Raw genomic sequence first — 24,447 nt, 5'->3', positions numbered from 1 at the left:
TCAGTTTGTGACAAAAAATGTGTTGTTTCAGGTAGAAGGAAAAAGGCAGGATTATTTGAGTGAAGCAAAAGAATTCGTACAGCTTCTAAGTGCCAGCTTTGCCCAGGAAATACTGAGAATGGGAAATACTGAGGATTCTGTTGGGTAGAGTGACTGGGACTGTATAGTGGAAACAGCTTTTCAGGTGGAAGGTAAGTTTATCAGGCTCCAACACAAGCTTTACAAGGGGGCTGCCATCCCATGAGGAACATTGATGGCTAAAAAATGGATCCAAGGGACTGTTACTAATGAAGCTCCCTTGAGAAGCTAGGATTGTTCAGGTAACTCGCTCAAGGCTGAAACTTGGCTTAAGGCAATGTTGTTTCAAACTCGCATTGAATTTTTAAAAATTCTTTCACAGCATGTGGGTGTCGCTGGCTAGGCCAGTATTTATTGCCCATCCCAAATTGTTCTCAAGAAGGTGGTGGTGAGCCAATTGGAGGCTACATGACTGAGGAGGCCCATTCCAAGAAAGGCTCACTCTGTAGAAAGGAGAAATCATTATGGACTTGAATGCCTTGGATTAATAAATTTCATTAAGGCTAATGTATTATTCTCAATTAAGGAGAACATTTGCAGGCACCATAATAGCTGTTGCTAAAATTTTCAAACAGGTTCCATTTGTACATACTAATTTTCACTGCTGATTCATTGCTTATTATAATTATTTCTTGGTACAAATTATCCAAAGTCACCATTGCTTCCAAAATGAAATTTTCATTAAGTCCAACCCCTGTATTCCGGATGGCTAACAGCAGCTACAACTTATATATAGTACATTTAAGGTAGGGGAATGTCCCAAGGCGCTGTACTAGCTGGAGTGAAATCTTACTCCTATTTACAAAGAATGAGCTTTGAGTTTCATGAAGTGTAGCCTGCAAAGCAAACCTTCTCTTCAGCCTGGATGTGAAAGGTTGAAAAGAAATACATAGAGCTTTGTGCAGTGCCATAGGGGATTCTTGCCCATCTCTGTTGTCCAGTAATGACTCCATCCAGCACATTTTCTCCACATTTGAGATGTGAGCCAGACTTGAGCAGAAAGGTTATCTGCTGATGCCATCTATTATCTGAATGTGTTCCTTGTGTCAGAAATGGAAATGGACAAAAATTGGTCGATTGGGATTTCACTTCAGTGGAATTGAGTAGGAGCCAGTTTAGTGAATTTGGAATTGCGTACAAAAGGATTAAATGGGAAAGAATTTAGTCTGTTTGAATTGTTCAGAATGGCAGTGAAATAGGAGTCAATGGGAAGGGGTTTAACCTGTGCAAATATCCATTCAGTAGATAGAAGTGGGAAGGGGGTTTGTTCAACTGGAGTTTGACCTAGTGAGAGTGAATGGGAAGGGGTTTATTCTTTGGAGAGGCTTTATAATCAGGGGGAATAGGAAATGGTTTGGTCTATTGGACTTCTATTCAAAGGAAGTTGGAATGTTGTGTTCCATTTAATTGAAGGACACCTACAGGAGTTGCCATCGCATACATTTAGCTGCCTCGTCCTTGTGGTGTGTTGTGGAGCCGAATGTTTGTCTGTCTTCACCTGACGTCACTATGCCCATGGTTAAGAAGGTAGAAAAACACAAAAATGATTTGGGGTTAATCCTGAATGTGTAGAAAGTACCATAAAGTATGCTTTGCTTGTTGTGTGAGCGGAGCCTGGAGCAATAGCCCACCCCATCCCAAATTGCTCTTTATTTCACAGAAATTGTGAAATGTCTTCCATGGGCATAGTAATGTCAGGCGAAGAAAGAAAGACACTCGGTTCCACAACACACCACAAGGAAGAGGCAGCTAAATGTATGCAACTGCAACTCCTGTAGGTATCCTTCAATTAAATGGAACACAACATTCCAGCTTCCTTTGAATAGAAGTCCAAACCTTATTCAACATCCGACAATTAATGAAAGCGAAGAAATAAAAATTGGTTCAAGAAAGTGCTGGAAGCACTCAGCAGTATATGTTGAGAGAGGAACAGCGTTAAGGTTTTGGGTCGATGACCTTTCATCAGAGCTTCTTTAATTGTCTCAGTACCATCTCCTTTTGCCTTGCTCCATCATTTAATCTCCCGTCTTCCACCCTACCATAGACCTTCCTTTTTCTTTTTCCTCCTTCCCCTTTCCTACCTTTGTACTTGCTGAAAACCTATTATACCTTGCATTTTATCCAGTTCTGATGACAAGTCATTGACCTGAAACATGAACACACTTTCTCCATAAATGCTGTCTGACTTGCTGGGTATATCCAGCATTTTCTCTCTTTTATTTCAGATTTCCAGCATCCTCAGTAAATTGCTTTTGTTGAGGTAGACCAGTTCTGCTCTGTCCATAAGACCATAAGATGTAGGAGCAGAAGTAGGCCTTTCAGCCCATCGAGTCTGCTTTGCCATTCAATGAGATCATGGCTGATCTGATAATCCTCAACTCCACTTTCCTGCCTTTTCCCCATAACCCTGGATTCCCTTACTGATTAAAAATCTGTCTTTCTCAGTGTTGAATATAATTAACGACCCAACTTCTACAGAGATAAAAACAAAAAGCTACTGCGGATGCTGGAAATCCAAAACAAAAACAGAATTACCTGGAAAAACTCAGCAGGTCTGGCAGCATCGGTGGAGAAGAAAAGAGCTGACGTTTCGAGTCCTCATGACCCTTCAACAGAACTGAAGTATAGTTAGGAGAGAGGTGAAATATAAGCTGGTTTAAGGTAGGGGGCGGGGGGAGAGAGAAGTTGAGGGTGGGGTGGTTGTAGGGACAAGCAAGCAGTGACAGGAGCAGAGAATCAAAAGATGTCACAGACAAAAGGATCAAAGAGGTGTTGAAGGTGGTGATATTATCTAAGAAAAGTGCTAATTAAGAATGGATGGCAGGATACTCAAGGTACAGCTCTAGTGGGGGTGGGGTGGAAAGACTAACAAGGTATTAGTTGTAGATTTAAAAATAATGGATATAGGTGGGAAAAGAAGAATCTATATAAATTATTGAAAGAAAAAAAAAACAAAAGGGAGGGGGAAGAAACGGGGTGGGGATGGGGGGAGGGGGAGTTTAAGATCTAAAGTTGTTGAATTCAATATTCAGCCCGGAAGGCTGTAAAGTGCCTAGTCGGAAGATGAGGTGCTGTTCCTCCAGTTTGCGTTGGGCTTCACTGGAACAATGCAGCAAGCCAAGGACAGACATGTGGGCAAGAGAACAGGGTGGAGTGTTAAAATGGCAAGCGACAGGGAGGTTTGGGTCTTTCTTGTGGACAGACCGCAGGTGTTCTGCAAAGCGGTCGCCCAGTTTGCGTTTGGTCTCTCCAATGTAGAGGAGACTGCATTGGGAGCAACGAATGCAGTAGACTAAGTTAGGGGAAATGCAAGTGAAATGCTGCTTCACTTGAAAGGAGTGTTTGGGCCCTTGGATGGTGAGGAGAGAGGAAGTGAAGGGGCAGGTGTTGCATCTTCTGCGTGGGCATGGGGAGGTGCCATAAGTGGGGGTTGAGGAGTAGGGGGTGATGGAGGAGTGGACCAGGGTGTCCCGGAGGGAACGATCCCTACGGAATGCCGCCAGGGGGGGTGAAGGGAAGATGTGTTTGGTGGTGGCATCATGCTGGAGTTGGCGGAAATGGCGGAGGATGATCCTTTGAATGCGGAGGCTGGTGGGGTGATAAGTGAGGACAAGGGGGACCCTATCATGTTTCTGGGAGGGAGGAGAAGGCGTGAGGGCGGATGCGCGGGATATGGGCCGGACACGGTTGAGGGCCCTGTCAACGACCGTGGATAGACCTCTGAGGTAGAGAATTCCACAGATTCACTGCCTTCTGAGAGAAGAAATTCCTCCTCATCTCTGTCTTGAATGGGTGACCCCTTACTCTGAGATTATGCCCTCTGGTCCTAGACTTTCCCACAAGGGAAACAGCCTCTCAGCATCTACCCTGTCAAGCCCCCCTAAGAATCTTGTCTTCTTTGTTTCAATAAGGTCGCCTCTCATTCTTCTAAACTCCAATGAGTACAAGCTCAACCTACTCAACCTCTCCTCATAAGAAAATCCCTCCATACCCGGGATCAACCTAGTGAACCTTCTCTAGACTACTTCCGATGTCAGTATATCTTTCCTTAGATACGGAGACCAAAACTGTTCACAGTATTCTAGGTATGGTCTAACTAGTGCCTTGTATAGTTTTAGCAAGACTTCCCTACTTTTATACTCCATTCCATTTGTCTTCCCAATTACCTGCTGAACTTGTACGCTAGCTTTTTGTGATTTATGCACGAGGACCACCAAATCCCTCTGTGCTGCAGCTTTCTGCAGTCTTTCTCCATTTAAATAATATCCAGCTCCTCTATTCTTCTTGCCAAAGTGCATAACCTCACATTTTCCCACATTATATACCACCTGCCAAGTTTTTGCCCACTCAATTAACCTGTCTGTGTTCCTCTGTAGACTTTGTGTCATCCTCACCACTTGTCTTCCCACCAATTTTGTGTCATCTGCAAACTTGGCGATAGTACATTCACTTCCCTCATCCAAGTCTTTGATATATATTGTAAATAATTGTGGCCCCCAATGCTGATTCCTGTGGCACTCCACTAGTTACAGGTTGCCATCCTGAAAATGCCCCCTTTATCCCAACTCTCTGTCTTCTATTAGTTAGCCAATCGTCTATCCATGCCAATATACTATCCCCAACACCATGGGCTCTTATCTTATTAAGTAGCCTTATGTGCGGTAGCTTATAGAATGCCTTTTGGAAATCCAAATGTATTACATCTACTGGTTCCCCTTTATCTATTCTGCTTGTTACCTCCTCAAAGAATTCTATTAAACTTGTCAGGCATGATTTCCCCTTCATGGAGCCATGCTGACTCTGCTTGATTATATTATGCATTTCTAAATGCTCTGCTATTACATCCTTTATAATAGACTCTAACATTTTCTCAATGACAGATGTTAAGCTAACTGGCCTAAGGTTACCTGTTTTTTGCCTCCCTCCCTTTTTGAAGAAGGGTGTTACATTGGCAGTTTTCCAATCCTCTGGGACTTTTCCAGAATCTAAGGATTCTTGGAAGATTACTACCAGTACATTCACTATCTCTGTAACTACTTCCTTTAATATCCTAGGATGCAACCCATCAGATCCAGGGGACTTATTAGTCTTTAGCCCCATTAGTTTCCCCAGTACTTTTTCTCTAGTGAAAGTATTGTATTTATTTCCTCTCCCCGCCACCCCCCCCACCACCCCACCCCTTGCCCGCCCTTTGCCCCTTGATTATTTAGTATTTTTGGCATGCTATGAGGACCATTAAGATTAATGCAAATTCTTTATTCAACTCCTCTGCCATTCCCATTACGTTTCCCATTACTCCCCCAGCATCATTCCCTAGGGAGCCTATGTTCACTTTAGCCTCTCTCTTCCTTTTTATATATTTAAAGAAGCTCTTACTGTCCATTTTTACATTACTTGCTAGTTTACCCTCAAAGTTTATTTTCTTCCTCTTCATTAATTTTTTGGTCATCTTTAGTTGGTTTTTAAAATTTTCCTAATCCTCTGATTTACCACTAATCTTTATCACATTGTATGTTTTTTCTTTCAATTTGATACTATCCTTAACTTCCTTAGTTAATCATGGTCGGTTTATTCCCTTCCTAGAATCCTTCTTCCTCACTGGGATATATCTTTGTTGTGAGTCATCTAATTCTCCCCCTATGCAGTATTCTGAGAATTGTAAGTTCAAGCAGCAACAGTGCCCAAGAGACTAAATGTGTAGCCTTTATGTCTACAAAATAATCAAATCTCTAAACAGTGCGCCTTACGCTGAAGCTTAGTTACTGCTTCCCATGGGCTGTTAATTTGTTAAAGTGAGATTCTGCTGTTGCAGAAGTAAAAGGGTTGAATATTGACATTTGATCCAATCAATACCTGTACACCATCCCTTTGAGCTGCAGTCTCCAAGGTGAATAGATTGGTGCCTCTTTCATGTTTTATGCACACGGTGATTCAGAGCTTCCCTTAGGGATGATTTGAGTGTTTCAATCAGCACCCAATACTGTCACAACTCATTAAAATCATAGCACAAACTCCATCAAATCAGTCAGACCATCTAATCAGGAGGAAACTGAATCAGAAAGCTTCACGATATAGAGACTATTGAACATAAAGAAAGACTTGCATTTATTTAGCACCTTTCATGTCCTCGGAATGTCCCAAAGTGATTTACAGCTAATTAAATACTTTTGAAGTGTGACCACTGTTGTAATATAGGAAACAAAGCAGCTAGTTGGCACCCAGCAAGGCCCCACAAACAGCAATGTGATGCTGATGAGATAATCTGATTTACTGATGCTGATTGAGGGATAATATATCAACCAGGATAACCCCACTGCTCTTCTTCAAGAGAGTGCCAATGGGCTGTTTAACATCCACTCGAGAGAGTACACAGGCTTGGTTTAACATTTCATCTAAAAGATGGCATCTCCAACAGTGCAGCACTCTCGACACTGGAGCCTCAGCCCAGATTTTTGTGCTCAAGCCTCATGGAGTGGGAACTTGAACCTACAAACCTTCTGACTAAGAAGCAAGAGTGCTACCCACTGAGCCACAGCTGATAACAGAAGCACCAGTTGGCTTGTGAATTGAGAGTGCTGCAACTGAGTGAAATTTGTTTACCATATCTTGGACAGATAGAATATAAACTGACTGGGTTGGGGCAAATTATCCATATTGAACCCAATAATTTTGCTTCTGCCAGGCTCCTCCTGTGTTTCACACGCCAAGGCTCCTGCAAGGCAGAAGACCACGTTAGACTGCAGCAACTGTATCAGAAGTTCAATATTCAGAGTATATTTTCAGAAGATGTATAAAGGCGAAGGCACAGAGGCAGGTTTTGAGCAGATCAGGAAACTAAACCAACTCTGTCTCTCTCTCTATTTCATTGCTGCAACAATAATTCATGTTTTTCTGAACTTACTTCTGTTCTTCCTCCTTATCCCCAAATATTCCATCTTACACACCCATCCTGCTCCCTGTCACTACATTGGGTTGAAACTCTGGCTCATTTGCACCATCTGCTTCTCCAACTAATCCTTCCTCAGAACCTTAAAATTCTTGGCACCCACAATCTTAATACTTTTAACCCCTTAGTTTACCAGCACTGGCTCACTTTTCCTTCATTTATGGTATTTTCTCTCTCACTTTTCTCAACAAAGGGATTGGCAAAATAACTAGTGGTGACACAAGGAAAACTTTCCTTACACAGACCTGGAATGCACTGTCTGCGAGTGTGGTGGATGCAGATTAAATCATGGCTTCAACAAGAAAATTGGATAATTAACTGAAGAGAAAAGATTTGCAGAGCTTTGGAGAAAGAGCAGAAGAGTGTGGCTAGCTGAGTAGCTCTTCCAGAGAGCTGGGATGGACACCGGTTAAATGGTCTCCTCCTTTGCTATAACCATTCTATGATTCTAACATCGGTGTCTTAGCCTTTCACTGATTTTTCTATTGGAAAGGTCCCATTAGCAATTGTCTGATCTCATCAATAATACAAGCTTGTCGCAACACTTTGCATTTGTATGGCACCTATAACATGGAAAAATGTCCATGGTTTTACGCACACATATAATTTGGACAAAAATCAGCACCAGGCCAAAGGACAAATGACTAAATCACTCGAGCCAAAGAGGATGGTTTTAAAATAGGAGGAATTTGGAGAGGCTGAAGGTGTCTAGGGATAATTCCAGAGCTCTGGTCCGTGACAGCTGAAGCGCAGCTGCCACTGGCGGGGTAAAGGGCAAGAGGCTAGAATTGAAGGAACTGAGTTTTCGGAGGGCTTGCGGAGGTTACAGAGATACCACAAATTCCTGAAAGACTAGAATGTCAGTTTTGGATGCTTGTTAAATGCACACCAGTTATAGGCAGTCATGTAGCTGGGTAAACCAGCTTTTCCTCAGTTTGTTGGGTCAAGAATTGTGGATCAATTTATTAACCCCCTTCCTCCAAAAGCATTGGACTACCATTCTGACCTTTATTACTTGGCCACATTTCCATAATAATGTGTGGGGTCCTTTTTTCTCGTATCGAGAAGGTTCAAGGTATACAATGTTGTAATAGCTGAAAATAAATGAGAGGAAGCAGAAACGGATTTGGTGGCATGAAGCTTGGGGCGTAAGAAGTTTGAGTTTTCAGGATGAGGAAGCCACTGAGTAAAGTTTCAGAGCTTTAGAAGTCCTGGAAATGAATGAATAAATTTGAGTGGCAAGTGTGAGTAAGAATAGGTCGAGCCTCGATTTTGACACTAAGATTTCCATACTGTTATAGGATATATTGAGGGTGGATAACCAATTGAGAGAAGGTATGTTCAGGGAAGTGCCCCGCCATCACTCAGGAACTCTCAAGACAGTCCACCTGAGATCGGGAGCTCACTGCACAAAATCATTGAGCGGAAGCTTGTGTCTCAAATCCGTCAGGTGCCAGTAGGTTAAGTGGATAAATGTGTGCGTACTGCTGATTTCACAATGTCCATTTCTGATGTGCTTCTTGTTCTGTGCAACAGGTCGAAGGAGCTGATCAAGGATGCCATCTTGGAGAATGACTTCATGAAGAATCTGGAGATGTCTCAGATCCAGGAGATTGTGGATTGCATGTACCCGGTGGAGTACACCCAGGACAGCTACATAATCGAAGAGGGAGATGTGGGCTCGCTGGTGTATGTAATGGAAGGTAGGAATGCAAACTCAATTCTTTCCAATTGCAGGGAGCTGAAAAATCTGCCACTAAGAAATAGGAGCAGGTGTAGGCCATTCAGTCCCTCGAACTGGCACCAGGATTCCCTGAGAGCTTGACTGATCATCTTCTTCAGCTACACATTCCCACACTGTCCTTTTATCTGTTTATTCCCTTAGTATCCCAAAATCTCTGACTTGAATGTACTCAACGACTGAGCATTCACAGCTCTCTCTGGGGTAGTGATTTCCTAAGATCCACAACCCTCTGGGTGCAGAAATTTCTCCTCATCTCAGTACTAAATAGCAGACCCCTTATTCTGAGACTGTGACCCTGTGTTCTAGTTTCCCCAGCCAGGGAAAATATCCTCCCAGCATCTCCTTTGTTAAGCCCCTTAAGAATGTTATATGTTTCAATAAGATCAGCTCTAAATCTTCTAAACTCTAGGGAATTTAGTTCTAGTCTACTCAAACTCTTCTTGGAAGACAATACCCCTCTCCTAGGAATCAGTCTAATATACTTTTGTTGCACTTTCTCTCAGATAAGTATAACAGTCCTCTAAGTGTGGTCTCACCAAGACCCTATACCATTACAGTAAGGTTTCTTTACTTTTCTGCTCCAATTTCTTTGTAATAACACATACAATTTGCATTCCTATTTACTTGCACCTGTATGTTAACTTGCTATGATTCATGTACAAGGACTCCCAGGTCCCTCTGAATGCTAACATTTCCCAGTCTCTCACCATTTTAAAAAAGTTATGCTTTTCTATTTTTCCTACCAGGCTGCATAAATGTCATATTCTCCACATTATAGTACATCTGCCATGTTCTTGCCCACTCATTTTGTATCCTCCTTGCAGCTTACCTTCCCTCCCAACTTTGTATTGTCAAGAAATCTGGATTCATTACACTCAGTCCCCGCATCTGTGTCTTTCATATAGATTGTAAATAGCTGGGGCCCAAGCATTGATCCTTGCAGTACCCCACTAGTTACAGTCTGCCAACCTGAAAATGACCTGTGTATTCCTACTCTCTCTTTATATCTGTTAACAAATTTCTGTCCATGTTGATATATTAATCCCATCCCCAAGAGCTCTAATTTTGTGTACTAACCCCTTGTTAGGCACCTTATCCAATACCTGTTGAAAATGCAAGTACACTAGATCCACTGATTTCCCATTAACCGCCCTGCTAGTTCCAATCTCAAAAAACACCAATAGATCTGTCAAACACAATTTCTCTTTCATAAATTTGTGTTTGTTGCCTAATCATATTATGATTTTCTTAGTGCTCTGTTATCACATCTTGATAATAGATTCTAGCATTTTCCCTCCTCTTGATATTAGTCCAACTGGCCTTTTGTTCCCTGTTTGCTCTCTCCTTCCTTGATCAGAAACGTTACATTTGCCATCTTCCAATCATGGGGAATGTTCTCGAATCCACAGAATTCTGGAATAGAGAATCCAAAGTATTCACTCTATAGCCACCACTTTTAACACCCTAGAACATAGGCCATCACATCCATGCGATATGTCGGGTTTTAGTCCCATTAATTTCTCCAGTTCTGATTCTTTACTAATAATAATATCCTTAAGTGCCTCATTTTCATAAGACCCTTGGTTCCCCACAACATCCAGAATGTTTTTTTTTGAGTCTTCTACCCTGCAGGCCAATCCCAAGTTTAATGTCTTTGTCATTTCCTTATTTCCATTATAATTTCTCCTGTCTTAGGTGACCCACATTTACTCTCACTAATCTTTTTATATTCCGAAAGCAGTTTTTACTATCTGTTTACGAGGTCTCTAGCTAGTTTACTCTCACATTCTACTCTCTCTTGCTGCACCAATTTCTTGGCCATCCTTTCCTGAATTTTAAAATCCTCCCAGTCCTCAGACTTACTACTCCCTTTGGTAACATGAGTGCCTTCCTTTAATCTAATGCAGTCTTTAACTTCTCTTCTCAGCCATGCTTAGACCACTTTTCCCGTGGGGGTTTTTACTCCATATGGAAATATACGCTTGTTGCGAATTATGAATTAATCCTTTAAATGTTTTCCATTGCTTATCTGCAGTCAAATTTTTTAATCTAGCCCCTGTAGGACTGATTAAAGCTGAGGAGATTGTTGAATGCAACACTTCACCAACTCCATTCAACGCAGTTGAAAGACTGTGTCTGTTTCAATGCAGACTGCTACGTGCTGTGAAAAATACATAAGGGTTATTGACATTTATGGGTCATGCCAATTCTAGTTGGAGTTCTCATATTGCAAACATAATAACAGTGTGTAGATGCTGTTTAGACTGCATTTACATGCTGTAGGTCACTTCAATATTTCAGCTCATTAACTATAAACTTGTTTTGGGGCAAAAGGACATTGCAGGCGAGGATTGAGTTCTTTGGGGATCTCCAACAATGAGACAGCCATAAAGAATGTGTTTTTCTTTTGCGTTCACTCCCTGGATATGAAAGAGAAAAGAAAGACTTGCATTAATATAGTGCTTTTCAAGGACATCTCAAAATGTTGGACAGTCAATTAAGCACTTTTTGAAGTGTAGTCACTGTTATAATGCAGAAAATGCAGCAGCCCAATTTGCACACAGCTAGCTTCCGCTAACAGCGATGTGAAGATGTTTTTTGTGATGTTGATTGAGCGATAAATATTGGCCAGGACACCAGAGAGAACTCCCCTGCTCTTCTTCAAAATAGTGACATGGGATCACTTACATCTACCCAAGAGGCAGGTGGGGCCTTGGTTTAACATCTAATCTGAAAGACGGTACCTCCAACAGTGCATCGCTCCCAGAGCACTGCATTGGAGTGTTGAGCTTGATTTTTGTACTTGAGTGCTGGAGTGAGACTAGAACCCAGAACCTTGTGACTCAGAGGCGAGAGTGCTACCCACTGAGCTATAGCTGGCATGAACTTACATGTGAATTTTGCTAGAAAAACAAGCATTAAGTGCCCATCCCTAGTTCCCTCGGAGAAACTGGTGGTGAGCTGCCTTCCAGAACTGCGGTAGCCTGTGTGGTGAAGGGGCTGCCACAGGGCCGTTAGGGAAGGACTTCCAGGATTTTGACCCGAACATGATGAAGGAATAGCAAAATATGTCCAAGTTTGGATGGTGTGTGACTTGGAGGGAACTTGCAGCGAGTGGTGTTCCCATGCACCTGATGTCCACAACTTCCTGGCGTGCACTGACACCCAGAGTCATTGCCACCTGGGCGGATTTCTGGCAGAGTGTATCACCCACCTTTTATAGGACCCACATTTCAGTTGAGATGTGTGGACATGCAGTGAAAATGAGATCAGTAGAATTGCTCCGCTCATTTTGGTCAAGCACCTTGAGTCCTGGTTCAGGTCAAGCCATTCAGTGACCATGAGCAAGGTAGCAGACTGATTGACAGGCTGCTGCCTGTGGAACTGCACCCAGTGCACACAAAGGGGATAACAAGAACTGAAATAAGCAATCCTTTCACCATCTTTATGCAGTAACTCTCACACATATCAGGTCGAAAGCTGACAGCTGCAGGCTTCTGCAGGTGTTGCTTTCGGGAAGTGTTGCTTTTAGTTTGGAAGAGTCTACCCTGCCTTTGTGTGCAGTACTGGATTCATAGTGAAATAAATCACCAAAGGAAATGCTGACCTACTCTTTTGTCGAGGCAGCTAGAGTACTGCTGAGAGACGAAGACTTTGAATAGGTTCACAGAGAGCTGATATCCCTTACCATATCATTGCAGCAAGATTAATCATTTCTAGATATTTAGTTGACATCTAAGATGTGACAAAGGTTTGTGTGTCTCTATTTTTGCTTTGCACATATTTTGCCCAAGTGTGTTAACCCTTTGCCTTTCTGAATTTCAGTAAGTCACTTTGCTGCCCGGGAGTATTCTTTTAGAACAGGAGTGTAAAATTGACTCTCTCAGGTTTTGTCCTTGTGTATAGGAGAGATGCATTATTTATATAGCTTCTGTTGAAGCTGAGATGGTAGAGAGTCCAGTTGTGATGATGCCGTCATCTCTCCTTTCAAATACCTTGTCCTATGCTATGAATAGCAAGTGCAGTAGTCAAATTATAACACCAGAGAACACAAGCTGAGCAAGGGAGCCATGGAGTAAGCGGTACTAGACCGAGGAAATCCTTTTGGGGTGTTAGTTCTCGAGTTGGTCAACACTGCAAGTAAGTGAATGGTTACAATCTGAGGCAGCGTCTACAATTCAGCTACAAGATGAGACCCTCCAGTATGCTTGGACCATACAGGAGGAGGTGAGAATATGATTGCTGAGTTTGCTCTGTTTTACAGCATTGTGAATGATCTGTAGCACATTATGTGGCTAATTATTACATTTTCTCCTAACTGCAACTTACAATGGACTCGTTATGTCTTATCTAATTAAGATTGATAACTCCTGAATTCTGAGCTGTTTGACTGTTGAGTCAAGTTGTTGGAGTTGTTGCTTTGGGCTGCAACCTACTGGGGAGGAGCTGTGGAGATTGTGATATATGCTGTCAATCCACACAAAGGATATGGAAGTACAGGACTTTCCAGTCCTGATGTATGATGGCCTCCAGCTGCATGGCTGGCATAGCCAAGGTAAGTTTAGTCTGGAATGAAAAGAGAAAATTTTGGAAATTCACAGCAGGTCAGGAAGCTTCTGTGGTGAGAGAAACATTTAAGTTTGATAGCCTTTCACTAGAGCTTAAAAAAGTTAGACACTTATCAGCTTATAAACAAATACAGAGGAAGGAGATGGGGAGGGAAGGGTGGAGGGCAGGAAAGATAAAATGACAAAAGAGATGATGGGGCAATGAAAAAGGGATGGTAAAGGGGGAAGTAAAGAAACACAAGGTGGGTCTAGAGGAAGTATAAGTTGTGACCGCAGAGCCATTACCAGCAACAAATGTCTGAAAAAATTGGACTTTTTAAAAAATGTTTTCATTCTTCTTTATTTCATAATTTTTGGCAGTTTTAAAAGTCTGTCGATGTTTGGTGTTGCCCTCCAGTAAGTCCCCAGTTGTGCCAGGGAGTAAAAATTCAATGTATTTCTGATGGATCCGGTTGTATTTTGCACATCTATGCCTTGCATTGTGCCTCGACTCAAAGCATCTTGTGCTTTGTGCTCTATTAAAGAAGTTGCTGTCAGTGGCTCTGTGCTTCTCCAAAAGGTGCACTGTTGATGTCCGCCCAGATGCAATCAATGGGAAATCTTTCAACCAACTAGAACTTCTACTCTTACGCTGTTACTCTCCCTGTAAAAACACTTGAAAAAAGTTACATTTTGTTGAATGCAGTGTAACTGGGTTTTTAACAGCTTATTAACTTCATAATTCCTGTTAAACACCTTCTCTGGCCCTGAAAATCTCAATTTTCTAGTTTGTGGAATGTCATAATTCCTCTATTATGATTTAAAAAAACAACTTTAAATTTTTTTTGAAGCCTGTTTATTTTTATTTTTGATTATTTTTAAATTCAATTATAATTTATTTTGTTCTCTGAAATTTCAAATTAAAAGTAAAAGGATTCAGTGCTTTTAATTCCCCAATTTGCTGCCTGTAAGGCTACTTCATTGTGATTGGCTGTTCACCCTGCTTGCTGACATCACTGCTGCTGCATGCCAAGAGATGCCCTCCACTTGGTGCCAGATTTAAATTGTCATCAGAGAAGAAGTCAGCATTGCAGAAACTGCTAGATCTTTGTGGACAGCTTTCTTCGAGGTCAGCGCCCTTGCTTCACCACTGTCTGGAAAATCCAGACCATTGTCATTCTATATAATGGGCATGAATGGGGAAGGTTTGACCCTTTGGGATTCTATATAATGGGAGTGAATGAGATGGGGTTTAATCCATTGATTCTGTGGACTGGGAATGAATGAAATGGTGCGATGCCAGGCATGTAGGCCATAAATCCCAAGGATTGGCCAACCAAATCAAACAGCATGTCCCTTTGGTTGTTTGCAATCGGCCGTTTTTTTTTAAATTTAATTTTTCTAAATTCATTCAGTGATGTGGGCATCACTGGTGACACCAGCATTTATTACCCATCCCTAATTGCCCTTGAGAAGGTGGTGGTGAGCTGTATTTTTGAACCGCTGCAGTCCATGTGGTGTAGGGACACCCACAGTGCTGTTAGAGAGGGAGTTCCAGGATTTTGACCCAGCAACAGTGAAGGAACAGCATATATTTTCAAGTCAGGATGATGTGCGGATCGTACTTGACAAACCCATGCTTGCAAAACCCAAATTAAAACGGCTACTGTTAGATGTGATTCTGTGGCTAGACAGCACTTGCAGAACAACTTGAGTACACTAATAGCGACACTAACAACCAGTTTAAGATAATCAATCGAGTTCATAACAGGGCTCATTTACGCTTGCTGTAAGTGACATATGCAGGAACCCATTCTCTGCAAACAAAAGGAACATGTTCAAGCCTTGTGTCTTGTTTGAATTGCCTGGGAGCTTGGGGACTCTATAGTTCGCCATTGCTTCCTCCATGTCAACACCTCGGCAGTTGACTTGCCACCCAGTCAGCACCCTTTTCTCCTGTAGTGTAAATTGTTGTGATGGTTTGAAATTTGGTATTCTTGTGTTTATCTTGAGTGCAAGATGAAAAGCTTTGGCAAGATGTCTCTATTCGGTAATATTCAATTTCTCAGCTGGTAGCACACTAGACTCTTCCAGTTGCTGAAGCATCTCACTCGCTATCCTTCCTTTGTTCAGTCCTGTGCTGGGCTCAGATACCCAACCAGTAGATTTATGTCCACTGCTGCTTCATTTCTATTGATTGAAATCTGCTTAGTTTATTTCCCTTGTCTAAGGGATATTTTATTGAGGAGACTAGTCACAGTGATGATGAGGACCCTCCATTCTTTAACTATCAAGAATGTTTCTTGTCTTACTATTCATGCGCTCAATGCTTACAGGCTTTTGTTTCCTGAGTCATTTTGATCTCTTGTCTCTCTCTCTCTCTCTCTCTGAATTATGGATAAATGTTCACACCAGGGACTTGTTCCTTTCCTTCCCCTGCTATCATTCCAATTTATCTCATGCTACCTGCAGCCTGACTACAAAAAAATTCCAGGCTCAATTATGTGTGACTGTGAATTCTAACACAATAATAAGTAAATCCGCCTGCATTTTGGTCCTGAATTATCCCTCAAATTGTTCATGACGCCTGCCAGTAATGGAGCTGGGGGCAAGAGGTCATACTGTCGCAGTGAAGCCATTTCTTTCCAGTAACATCTGAAGGCTAGCTGTATGCTGCACAGCATCAGTGATGCTGGTTGACGTTTTCTCTGTGATTGCTATAGATCTCTACAGGTATTGCTTGTGCAGAATACATGGCCGAATGAGACTGTAGCCTGTCAACCGTGCTTTTTTTCAGAGTGCAACCCCAGTGGTTTTCTTGCCAGCGTTTTCCCCTACTCTCCTGAAGACATTGAGTTTAGATGTTCAGTTGGCATCCACCCTCCATTACTTTGTTCAACTGGTCATTATTCACATCTTGACCGTCTGAAGGCAATTGACCTTCAGGGTGAAGGGTGGGATGAGCAAGCCTGATTGTGGCCTTACCCAACTTCCTTGCTGTTCCAGTAAAGACCGGGAGCGGTACCTCTGACCCATGTTCCCTCTGTAGTCTTCTAAGCCCAGGTGGAGATTGGTGCTGGGACCTTCTCTATCTCAACTGCTCACTGAGCATTTGTGGCTGCTGATTCCCATCTTAAGCAGCATAACATGTAATTCCTCAACTTTGTGCTGAGAGAATTTCATAATTCACAATACCACTGAAGAAAAGTAATCTGTTTTTCTGAATCTCAAATTTGGAAGATCACAAACACTGCAGTTTCCTCTTCGTACTCCTTGGATTCCTTGTGTCCAGTCACCAACTGGGCAGGTGCTCCAAGCTCAGCTTTTTGACAATCCTGCTCTATAACTGGCTTGCAGGAGATGCCTGAATGGGACCCTCTCTCTGGGGAAGGATCTGGAATTCACTCAGCACTCCCTTTCCAACAATAAAAGCGACAACAGAAAGCTTGCAGGGTGCAGAACTAGAAGTACGGGCCCTCCTTCCCAGCCGCAACCCCTACTCTCCATATTCATTGATGTTCTAAAGTGGTCTATTAAACCCCCGACCTCTCAAATGCTACACTTGATAAAGATTCATTTGTGAGCATACCTCATTGTGGAGATTACATATAAATCAGAGCTTGACATGCCATGCTACTAATACTACAAGTAACATTTGTGCCTCCCAAGTGCCAGGCAATGACCAACTCCAACAAGAATCTAACCACGTTACCTTGACATTCAATGGCATTACCATCTAACAGCATTACCATCACTGAATACCCCACCATCCACACCCTGGGGGTTACCATTGACCAGAAACTAAGCTGGACTAGCCATATAAATGGCTACAAGAGGAGGTACGGTCAGAGGCTTGGAATTCTGTGGCAAATAATTTGCCCTGTGACGCCTCAAAGCTTGTCCACCATCAAAATCTTGAAATATCCCCCCACTGCCCCGCAACAACACTGTGGGTGTACCTACACTGCATGAACTGCAGAGGTTCAAGTAGATGGCTCACCACCACTTCCTAAGGGGCAATTAAAAATGGTGGCCTTGAATGAATGAAAATAATAGGAAAACTTGGCATCACTCTGCATGAGGATACAAAGACTGACTTATCTAATTGCTGTGGTCTGTATTGTCCATCTCAGGCTCCCAAGTACTTCTTTATGGTGATATGGAACCTGTTGTCTCTACAGAGGTCATGTTCAGATCCCATCTGAAGTACTTCATTCTATTCTGGGCATCAAAACTCAGGAAAAATGTATGCAAGGGGTGCAACACAGGCTAACGGGAACAGTCCCATAGCTTAAAGGGTTAAAATATGTGGGCAGGTTGCGTATACTTGGCATGTACCCCCTTAAGCTCAGAAGATTGAGGGCTGATATAACTGAGGTGTTCAAAATGAAAAAAAGTGTTTGATAGTTTCTCTCTAACTACCCTATTTCTTCTGTTGGAGGAGCTCGGAACAAGGAGACATAACCTTAAAGTGAGTGCTAGACCAGTTAGGATTGAATACAGGAAGAACATCTTCATTGAAAGAGTAATGGATATATGGATGTTTCCCTTTCTGTTTTTCTACCTGGGGGTCAACTGAAGCTTTCAAAATTGAGATTGATAGATTTGTCTTCTTTAAGGATATCGCTGCACAAGTTTGTTACATGGAACTGAAATACAGATTAGCCATGATCTGTTAAATGACAGAACAGGCTTGAGGGGCTCAATGGCCTCCTCCTGTTCCTAGAAACTAGGACCATTTTATTGAGGCTAGCAGTCTGAACACACTGGTTATTCCCTTGCATCTTACTGTTAAGAACGTCCAATTAACCTGCACTTCTGTTGGATAATCGTTGTCGTCTGGATGGAAATGTGAATGCTTTTGACACAGAGAAACAGGCTGGCTTTTCTTAAATGCAAACCCATGCGATAATGTTACCAGGGCAGCTGAGCAAAGGTGCTTCTTTTAGGCATACATTATACTTCTGGAAAATTTTTTTTAAAGAAAACTCTTCACGAGTGATCTTATAGAATATCATAAAGCAATGGTTCTCAAACTGTTTCATCCGGGTACCACTTAAATGGAGCAAAAGACCCACGGATCACCTACCGGCAACACCCCATCCGCTTTCACATACCACCGCAAAAAAATTCATCAGAGTTAATGGGAACATGAAGGGACTATAAATATTTTGCTGCTTTTCACTACTAAATATAACACATTGCTATATATTAATAATTATTATATAAGTAAATTATTAATTCATCCAGAAACAAAAGTATAGGGATTTCCATAATATAAACATTAATGGTAAACATTTTATTTGAAACATTCCAATATATATTCTAACATCATCACAATAATCTTCATCTGAGAAACTAATACTTATCTATATTAATCAAAGAAAAGCAGCAGTAATGTAAATCTTGCTTCTAAAACTACATTGTTGGTCATGCTTATGACAATCCATGCTATGCACATGGAAGCCAGTTTGCTTGTATGACATTAGGAGAGTGGTGGAGATGTGGGTTCTCTTGTAGGGCCTCAGCCACTGTGTTGTGTGTCAGTGACTTGCATTTTGGATCAGACTGCAGACCACCTGGCAGGACCCTCTTGGGCCACTAGATCCGGTGTAATAAAGGACACAACCTGTGGCTTAAAGTCTGCCCATCCAGCTCATTGGGCACTAATGATGTCTACTGCTGAGAGAGGAAAGGAGGGGAGGGAATCACAGAATCACATAATGCAGAAGAGGCCCTTCAGCCCATCAAATCTGCACCGACACATGAGAAACACCTGACCTACCTACCTAATCCCATTTACCAGCACTTGGCCCATAGCCTTGAATGTTATGACGTGCCAAGTGCTCATCCAGGTACTTTTTAAAGGATGTGAGGCAACCCGCCTCCACCACCCTCCCAGGTAGCGCATTCCAGACCGTCACCACCCTCTGGGTAAAAAAGTTTTTCCTCACATCCCCCCTAAACCTCTTGCCCCTCACCTTGAAATTATGTCCCCTTGTGACTGACCCTTCAACTAAGGGGAACAGCTGCTCGCTATCCGCCCTGTTCATGCCCCTCATCATCTTGTACACCTCGATCAGGTTGCCCCTCAATCTTCTCTGCTCCAACGAAAACAACCCGAGTCTACCCAACCTCTCTTCATAACTTAAATGTTTCATCCCAGGCAAGATCCTGGTGAATCTCCTCTGCACCCCCTCCAGTGCAATCACATCCTTCCTATAATGTGGCGACCAGAACTGCACACAGTACTCCAGCTGTGGCCTCACTAAGGTTCTATACAACTCCAACATGACCTTCCTACTTTTGTAATCTATGCCTCGATTGATAAAAGCAAGTGTCCCATATGCCTTTTTCATCACCCCACTAACATGCCCCTCTGCCTTCAGAGATCTATGGACACACACGCCAAGGTCCCAATTGTTCCTCAGAACTTCCTAGTGTCATGCCGTTCATTGAATACTCCCTTGTCAAATTACTCCTTCCAAAGTGCATCACTTCACACTTTTCAGGGTTAAATTCCATTTGCCCATTTGACCATCCTGTCTATATCTTCCTGTAGCCCAAGGCACTCAGCCTCACTATTAACCACCCGGCCAATCTTTGTGTCATCCGCAAACTTACTAATCCTACCCCCCACATAGTCATCTATGTTATTTATATAAATGACAAATAATAGGGGACCCAGCACAGATCCCTGTGGTACGCCACTGGACACTGGCTTCCAGTCACTAAAGCATCCTTCTGTCATCACCCTCTGTCTCCTACAACTAAGCCAATTTTGAATCCATATTATCAAATTATCCTGTATCCCAAATGCATTTGCCTTCTTTATAAGTCTCCCATGTGGGACCTTGTCAAAGGCTTTGCTGAAGAATGGGACAGGAGGGAGCAGGGAGAAGGTGGAGAACAGGGGGGAGAGTGAAGGGAAAGAGCAAGCCAGGAAAGGAGTGGAAGTGTAGGGGAAGAATTGTCAAGACAAAAGTAAGCATGTGTAAATGTTATTTTGCAATGTGTATTCAGCAGTGTTGCGTAGTATTCCCTCAGCGGTACAAGATAAATGAGTGCAGAGTCAAAGTCAACCGTTTCTCCTCACTCAGCTCGTTCGTAAATTGACTTCCGCTTTTGTTTGGTATTTGCCAATGTTATTGACCATTAATTAGAGGCTGAAGGAGAAAGAATTACACAGTGTATGCTTCAATTTGGAACAGATGACAAATGAGATGAGCTTCCTTTCCAGGGATCCCAGATATTACAATCTAGATTGGAGCATTAAAGAGCCTTGCGAGGATTCAAAGCAGAGTGTTAGCTGTGGCTCAGATGGTTCTGGATTCAGGACCCACCCCAGGACTTGAGCAATGAAAGCAAAGCTGAGGGAGTGCTACACTGCTAATGGTGCAGCACAATACTGAAGAGGAGCAGGGGAGTTTAATATTTATATTGAATGTAAATATTTATGTTTATTTATAGTATTTATCCCTCAATCAGCAACAGATTAAGAAACTGGTTATCGGGCCATTAGCTCATTGCTGTTTGTGGGAGCTTGCTGTGCACAATTTGGCTGCTGCATTTCTTGCATTACAATAGCATCTGTATTTTGTAAGTATTTAATGTAAAACGCTTTGAAATGTCCTGAGATCCTAAGAGGTACGATATAAATGCAAGTCTTTTTTTCTGCGTTGGAGAGGGACTGTGATAGTCGAGTACATTCAGTCACGACTAATCCACTGAGGTGGATGTAGACCCCGGCAAATACTGTTGTAGCATGAATTGTGAACACTTCAATCCATTAAGATCCCATGTACCCCCACCTGGATGGGAAGCGATTATAAGTAATGCTATAACCAAATTAAGGGGTTTAGATAACAGATTTTAGCACAGCAGAGTGCTTCAGCCCCAAACATGTTTGCAGCAGTGTATGATGCAATGCTGGATCCTGGGGGTCTTGGTGCAGGTTGTGTTTATGGGTTGGGCCGTCTGTATCTCTGGTAGTCAAAGAATGAATGAATGATGCAAGTTTTACTCAAAAGCTTTAACTTTAGTCATTTACAGAGCTTGTGCATGACCAGTGGAGCTTTACCAACTCTTGTCTTCTGGTCTCCTTCCTGCAGGGAGTTCCGCTTTTGATGGTCCCTCATTTAATTTTACTGAGATCCTTGATGTGAACAGTTTGATTCATACCTTGATGTGAATAGTTTGACTCATAGTGACACTCAGAAAACTCAAGGATGGTAAAAAGCCCTTTGAAGCTTGTTCCTCTAGTATCCTTGCTCTCCCATCAAAGCCCACATTCCTAGTTACTTAAATCTCCTGTCAAAGCTTGTCCTATTGTAAGGGTTTGTTCAGTGCCTCACTAAGAGGTCTGGAGGCTTCTGTGGTTGAACATTAAGTGTTTATTGGTAACACATAACTATATATCTCTCCTGACGAGGTACAATCTCCATGCAGGCTTGTACTAGACTACTACTGTACTCTGTCTACTATCATGTGACTCTCTACACCATACTGTGGACAGTACTGTTCGACAGCCCCATGTTAACCCTTGCTATGCCAAAAACCCTTAGGCCACAACACTCCCAAGTCTTTACCCACACATATTTACAATACGATCTATCCATGCTACCCCTTCTTCTCACCACCCCACCCCAAGTCTCTGACATTACAAATTCAGATGGTCTGGAAGCTTTACAACTCTCTTGCTCTCTTCCCACTCAGAGAAGCGACTGACTTTGTTGGCTCAGAGTTGAAATTGCAGTACTTGGTGTTTCAAATACTCTGGTTTCAATATCTGGTTTGCTTCTTGCACTCTTTAGTGTTATGTTTTTCTTTGTCAACCATCCGTTTTCCTTGATTAGTTAGACACCATGGGCTATGCCATTCCTTCCGGAGAGAATGTTCACTCCGTTCACTCATGGAGTGGACTCAGGGGTTTTTTCTCATGGCGTTCGCTTTGTTCTTCCTACCAGTTGACATTTCAAAAATGGAACCTTTGTTTCCACTTGTTTCACAATTTCACCCAAATATTTATTTACTCTCTTATTTTCCAGTTATTTTTCAAGCTTATGAATCTTTTCGTTCAGCTCCGCAGCCACACTGGTGAGTGCAGTTGTCTATGTTTCAGCACTATCTGCAGAATCCTTATACAAGCTTAACAACTTCACTTGGGCATTCAGTTCCTTTCAGAATCATTCTCCCATGGACACTGACTGCTCCTTAGACTCTCTCAATTCACTCGTTAGAGCTTCAATCTGTTCCTTAGAACTTTGCTTTTCTGTTTTTAATCTGGATTTGCTCTTCTATACAGCGCATCTCATCTTTCATGTTCTTCAGTTCAGACTGAATTTCAAGAAATTCATCAGTTTTGATTGTTAATTCTGCATTCAACCAACTGTTCTGATTCATCAGTAATTCCTTTTCCTGTTCCAGGCATTTTTCACAATACTTAATAGAAACTTCTGATACTTCAGCGGGATTTGGGTGTCCTAGTGCATGAATCCCAAAGTACTGTGTACAGCAGAGATCTCCTTATTTAAGGAAAGGTGTAAATGCATGAGAAGGTTTACTTGGCTAATACCAGGAATGGGCGAATTGTCTTATGAAGAAAGGGTGGACAGGTTAGGTTTGTATCCACTGGAGTTTACAAGAGTAAGAAGTGACTTGGTCAAAATGATTAAGACTTTGAGGAGCCTTGACAGGGTGGATGTGGAGAGGATGTTTCCTCTTGTGGGAGAATCTAGAACTAAGAGTCATGGTTTAAAAATGGATCACTCATTTAAGACAGAGATGAGGAGAATTTTTTTCTCTGATAGTTGAGAGTCTTTGGAACTCTCTTCCTCAAAAGGCGGTGGAAGCAGGGACTTTGAATATTTTTAAGGCAGAGCGAGGTAGATTCTTGATTAATGAGGGGATGAAAGGTTGTCGGAGATAGGCGGGAGGTTACAATCAGATCAGCCACGATCTGAGTGAATGGCGGAGCAGACGTGAAGGGCAGAATGGCCTACTCCTGCTCCTGCTCCTAGTTCGAATACTAGAAGTTCATCAAGTTCTAATTTTTCATTAGCAAACTCATCTTCCGTACGTAAAGGCTGGTTCTTTGCACTGAACAGTTTTTCCTTAGCAGAGCCTAATTCCTCTGTGCTATCCTTCAAGATCACATTTTAAAATTTTGTTTCTGCTATTTCTTCACACTCCTTTGTGAGAACTTCTAATTTCTCTTTGCAACTGTTCAACTTTTTCTTGACAATCTAGGTTCTTGATTTCCATTTCAGCCATGTCATTTTTCAACAACTCAATGATTCTCAGTAAGTTTGAGGCATCCTGTGTTTTTCCTTCTGCTTCCTTGATCTTCAGCATTGGATTTCCAATTTTATTTCTGTTTTTTTCATTCTCCGCCTGCAGCAGAGCTTTGTCTTTGTCCTTCACTTTGATTTTACTGTCCAGGTCTACCTCTGGCAAAATCTTAAATTGTTTCAGTTCTGTAATTGTGCTACTCATGGCTTCACTATCCGCTCACGGCTTGGAAAGTTCTACGGCTTTTCCTTTCAAGTCCCCCTGTTTTCCATTCAGCTGGTTCTTTAGCCTAACAACATCCATGTCCATCTTCTCTTTCAATTGGCAATACTGCAAAAGTGGTACAGAATCCTTTCTCTGACTATCGAATTGGAGCTGTAAGTTTTCTACTTCTTGTTGCTCCAGTACACAAGAATTCTTCATTTTTCCCTTTTCTTCCTGCAGTCTTTTACTTTGCAGTTCGACCTCTGCATACTTCCTCATCACTTTTTCCATGCGCTCATCCTCTTCATGCACGGCATTAATAAATCTGCTTTCCATTTCCTCATATATATCTTTGGAAATTTAATGTTTTTCCAAGTTTTCATCCAATGTCCAACCATTTTCAAATTGCAGTTTTAATTTATTATCCCTGGCTGCTTCTCATAGCAGGGGAGTACAGATTTAAATGGTGTTTCACTTTTAAAGATGGCACTGCAGTCACTGTTCTTTCAATGCTTCTTCCCAGGCTTGTCGTGTTTTGCAGTCAAGAGGTCGATTCCTTAAATGAATCAATTCTGCAGGAAATGATCAAATTCAGCAGTTTGGGCCAGCAAATGGGTTTTCTAAGCATAAAAACCCGA

At 42.1% G+C, this 24,447-nt stretch overlaps 1 protein-coding gene across 1 annotated transcript in view; it reads left to right on the top strand.

The window, feature by feature from the left end:
- Positions 1-24,447, top strand: part of LOC144676068 (cGMP-dependent protein kinase 1-like) — a gene marked incomplete at its 3' end in the record, with an annotated part of 74,108 nt that overhangs the window by 12,797 nt on the left and 36,864 nt on the right. Inside the window, exon 2 of the mRNA XM_078536581.1 lies at positions 8,561-8,727. Within this exon, the coding sequence (XP_078392707.1) occupies positions 8,561-8,727 (167 nt within the window). The remainder of the gene's footprint in view (positions 1-8,560; positions 8,728-24,447) is intronic.

This window comes from Cetorhinus maximus, unplaced genomic scaffold, assembly GCF_964194155.1.
Source record: "Cetorhinus maximus unplaced genomic scaffold, sCetMax3.hap1.1 HAP1_SCAFFOLD_1335, whole genome shotgun sequence".
Lineage (NCBI taxonomy): Eukaryota > Metazoa > Chordata > Chondrichthyes > Lamniformes > Cetorhinidae > Cetorhinus > Cetorhinus maximus.
Note: the sequence above shows the minus strand (reverse complement) of the source record. Positions and strands in the feature narration are given on the sequence as shown.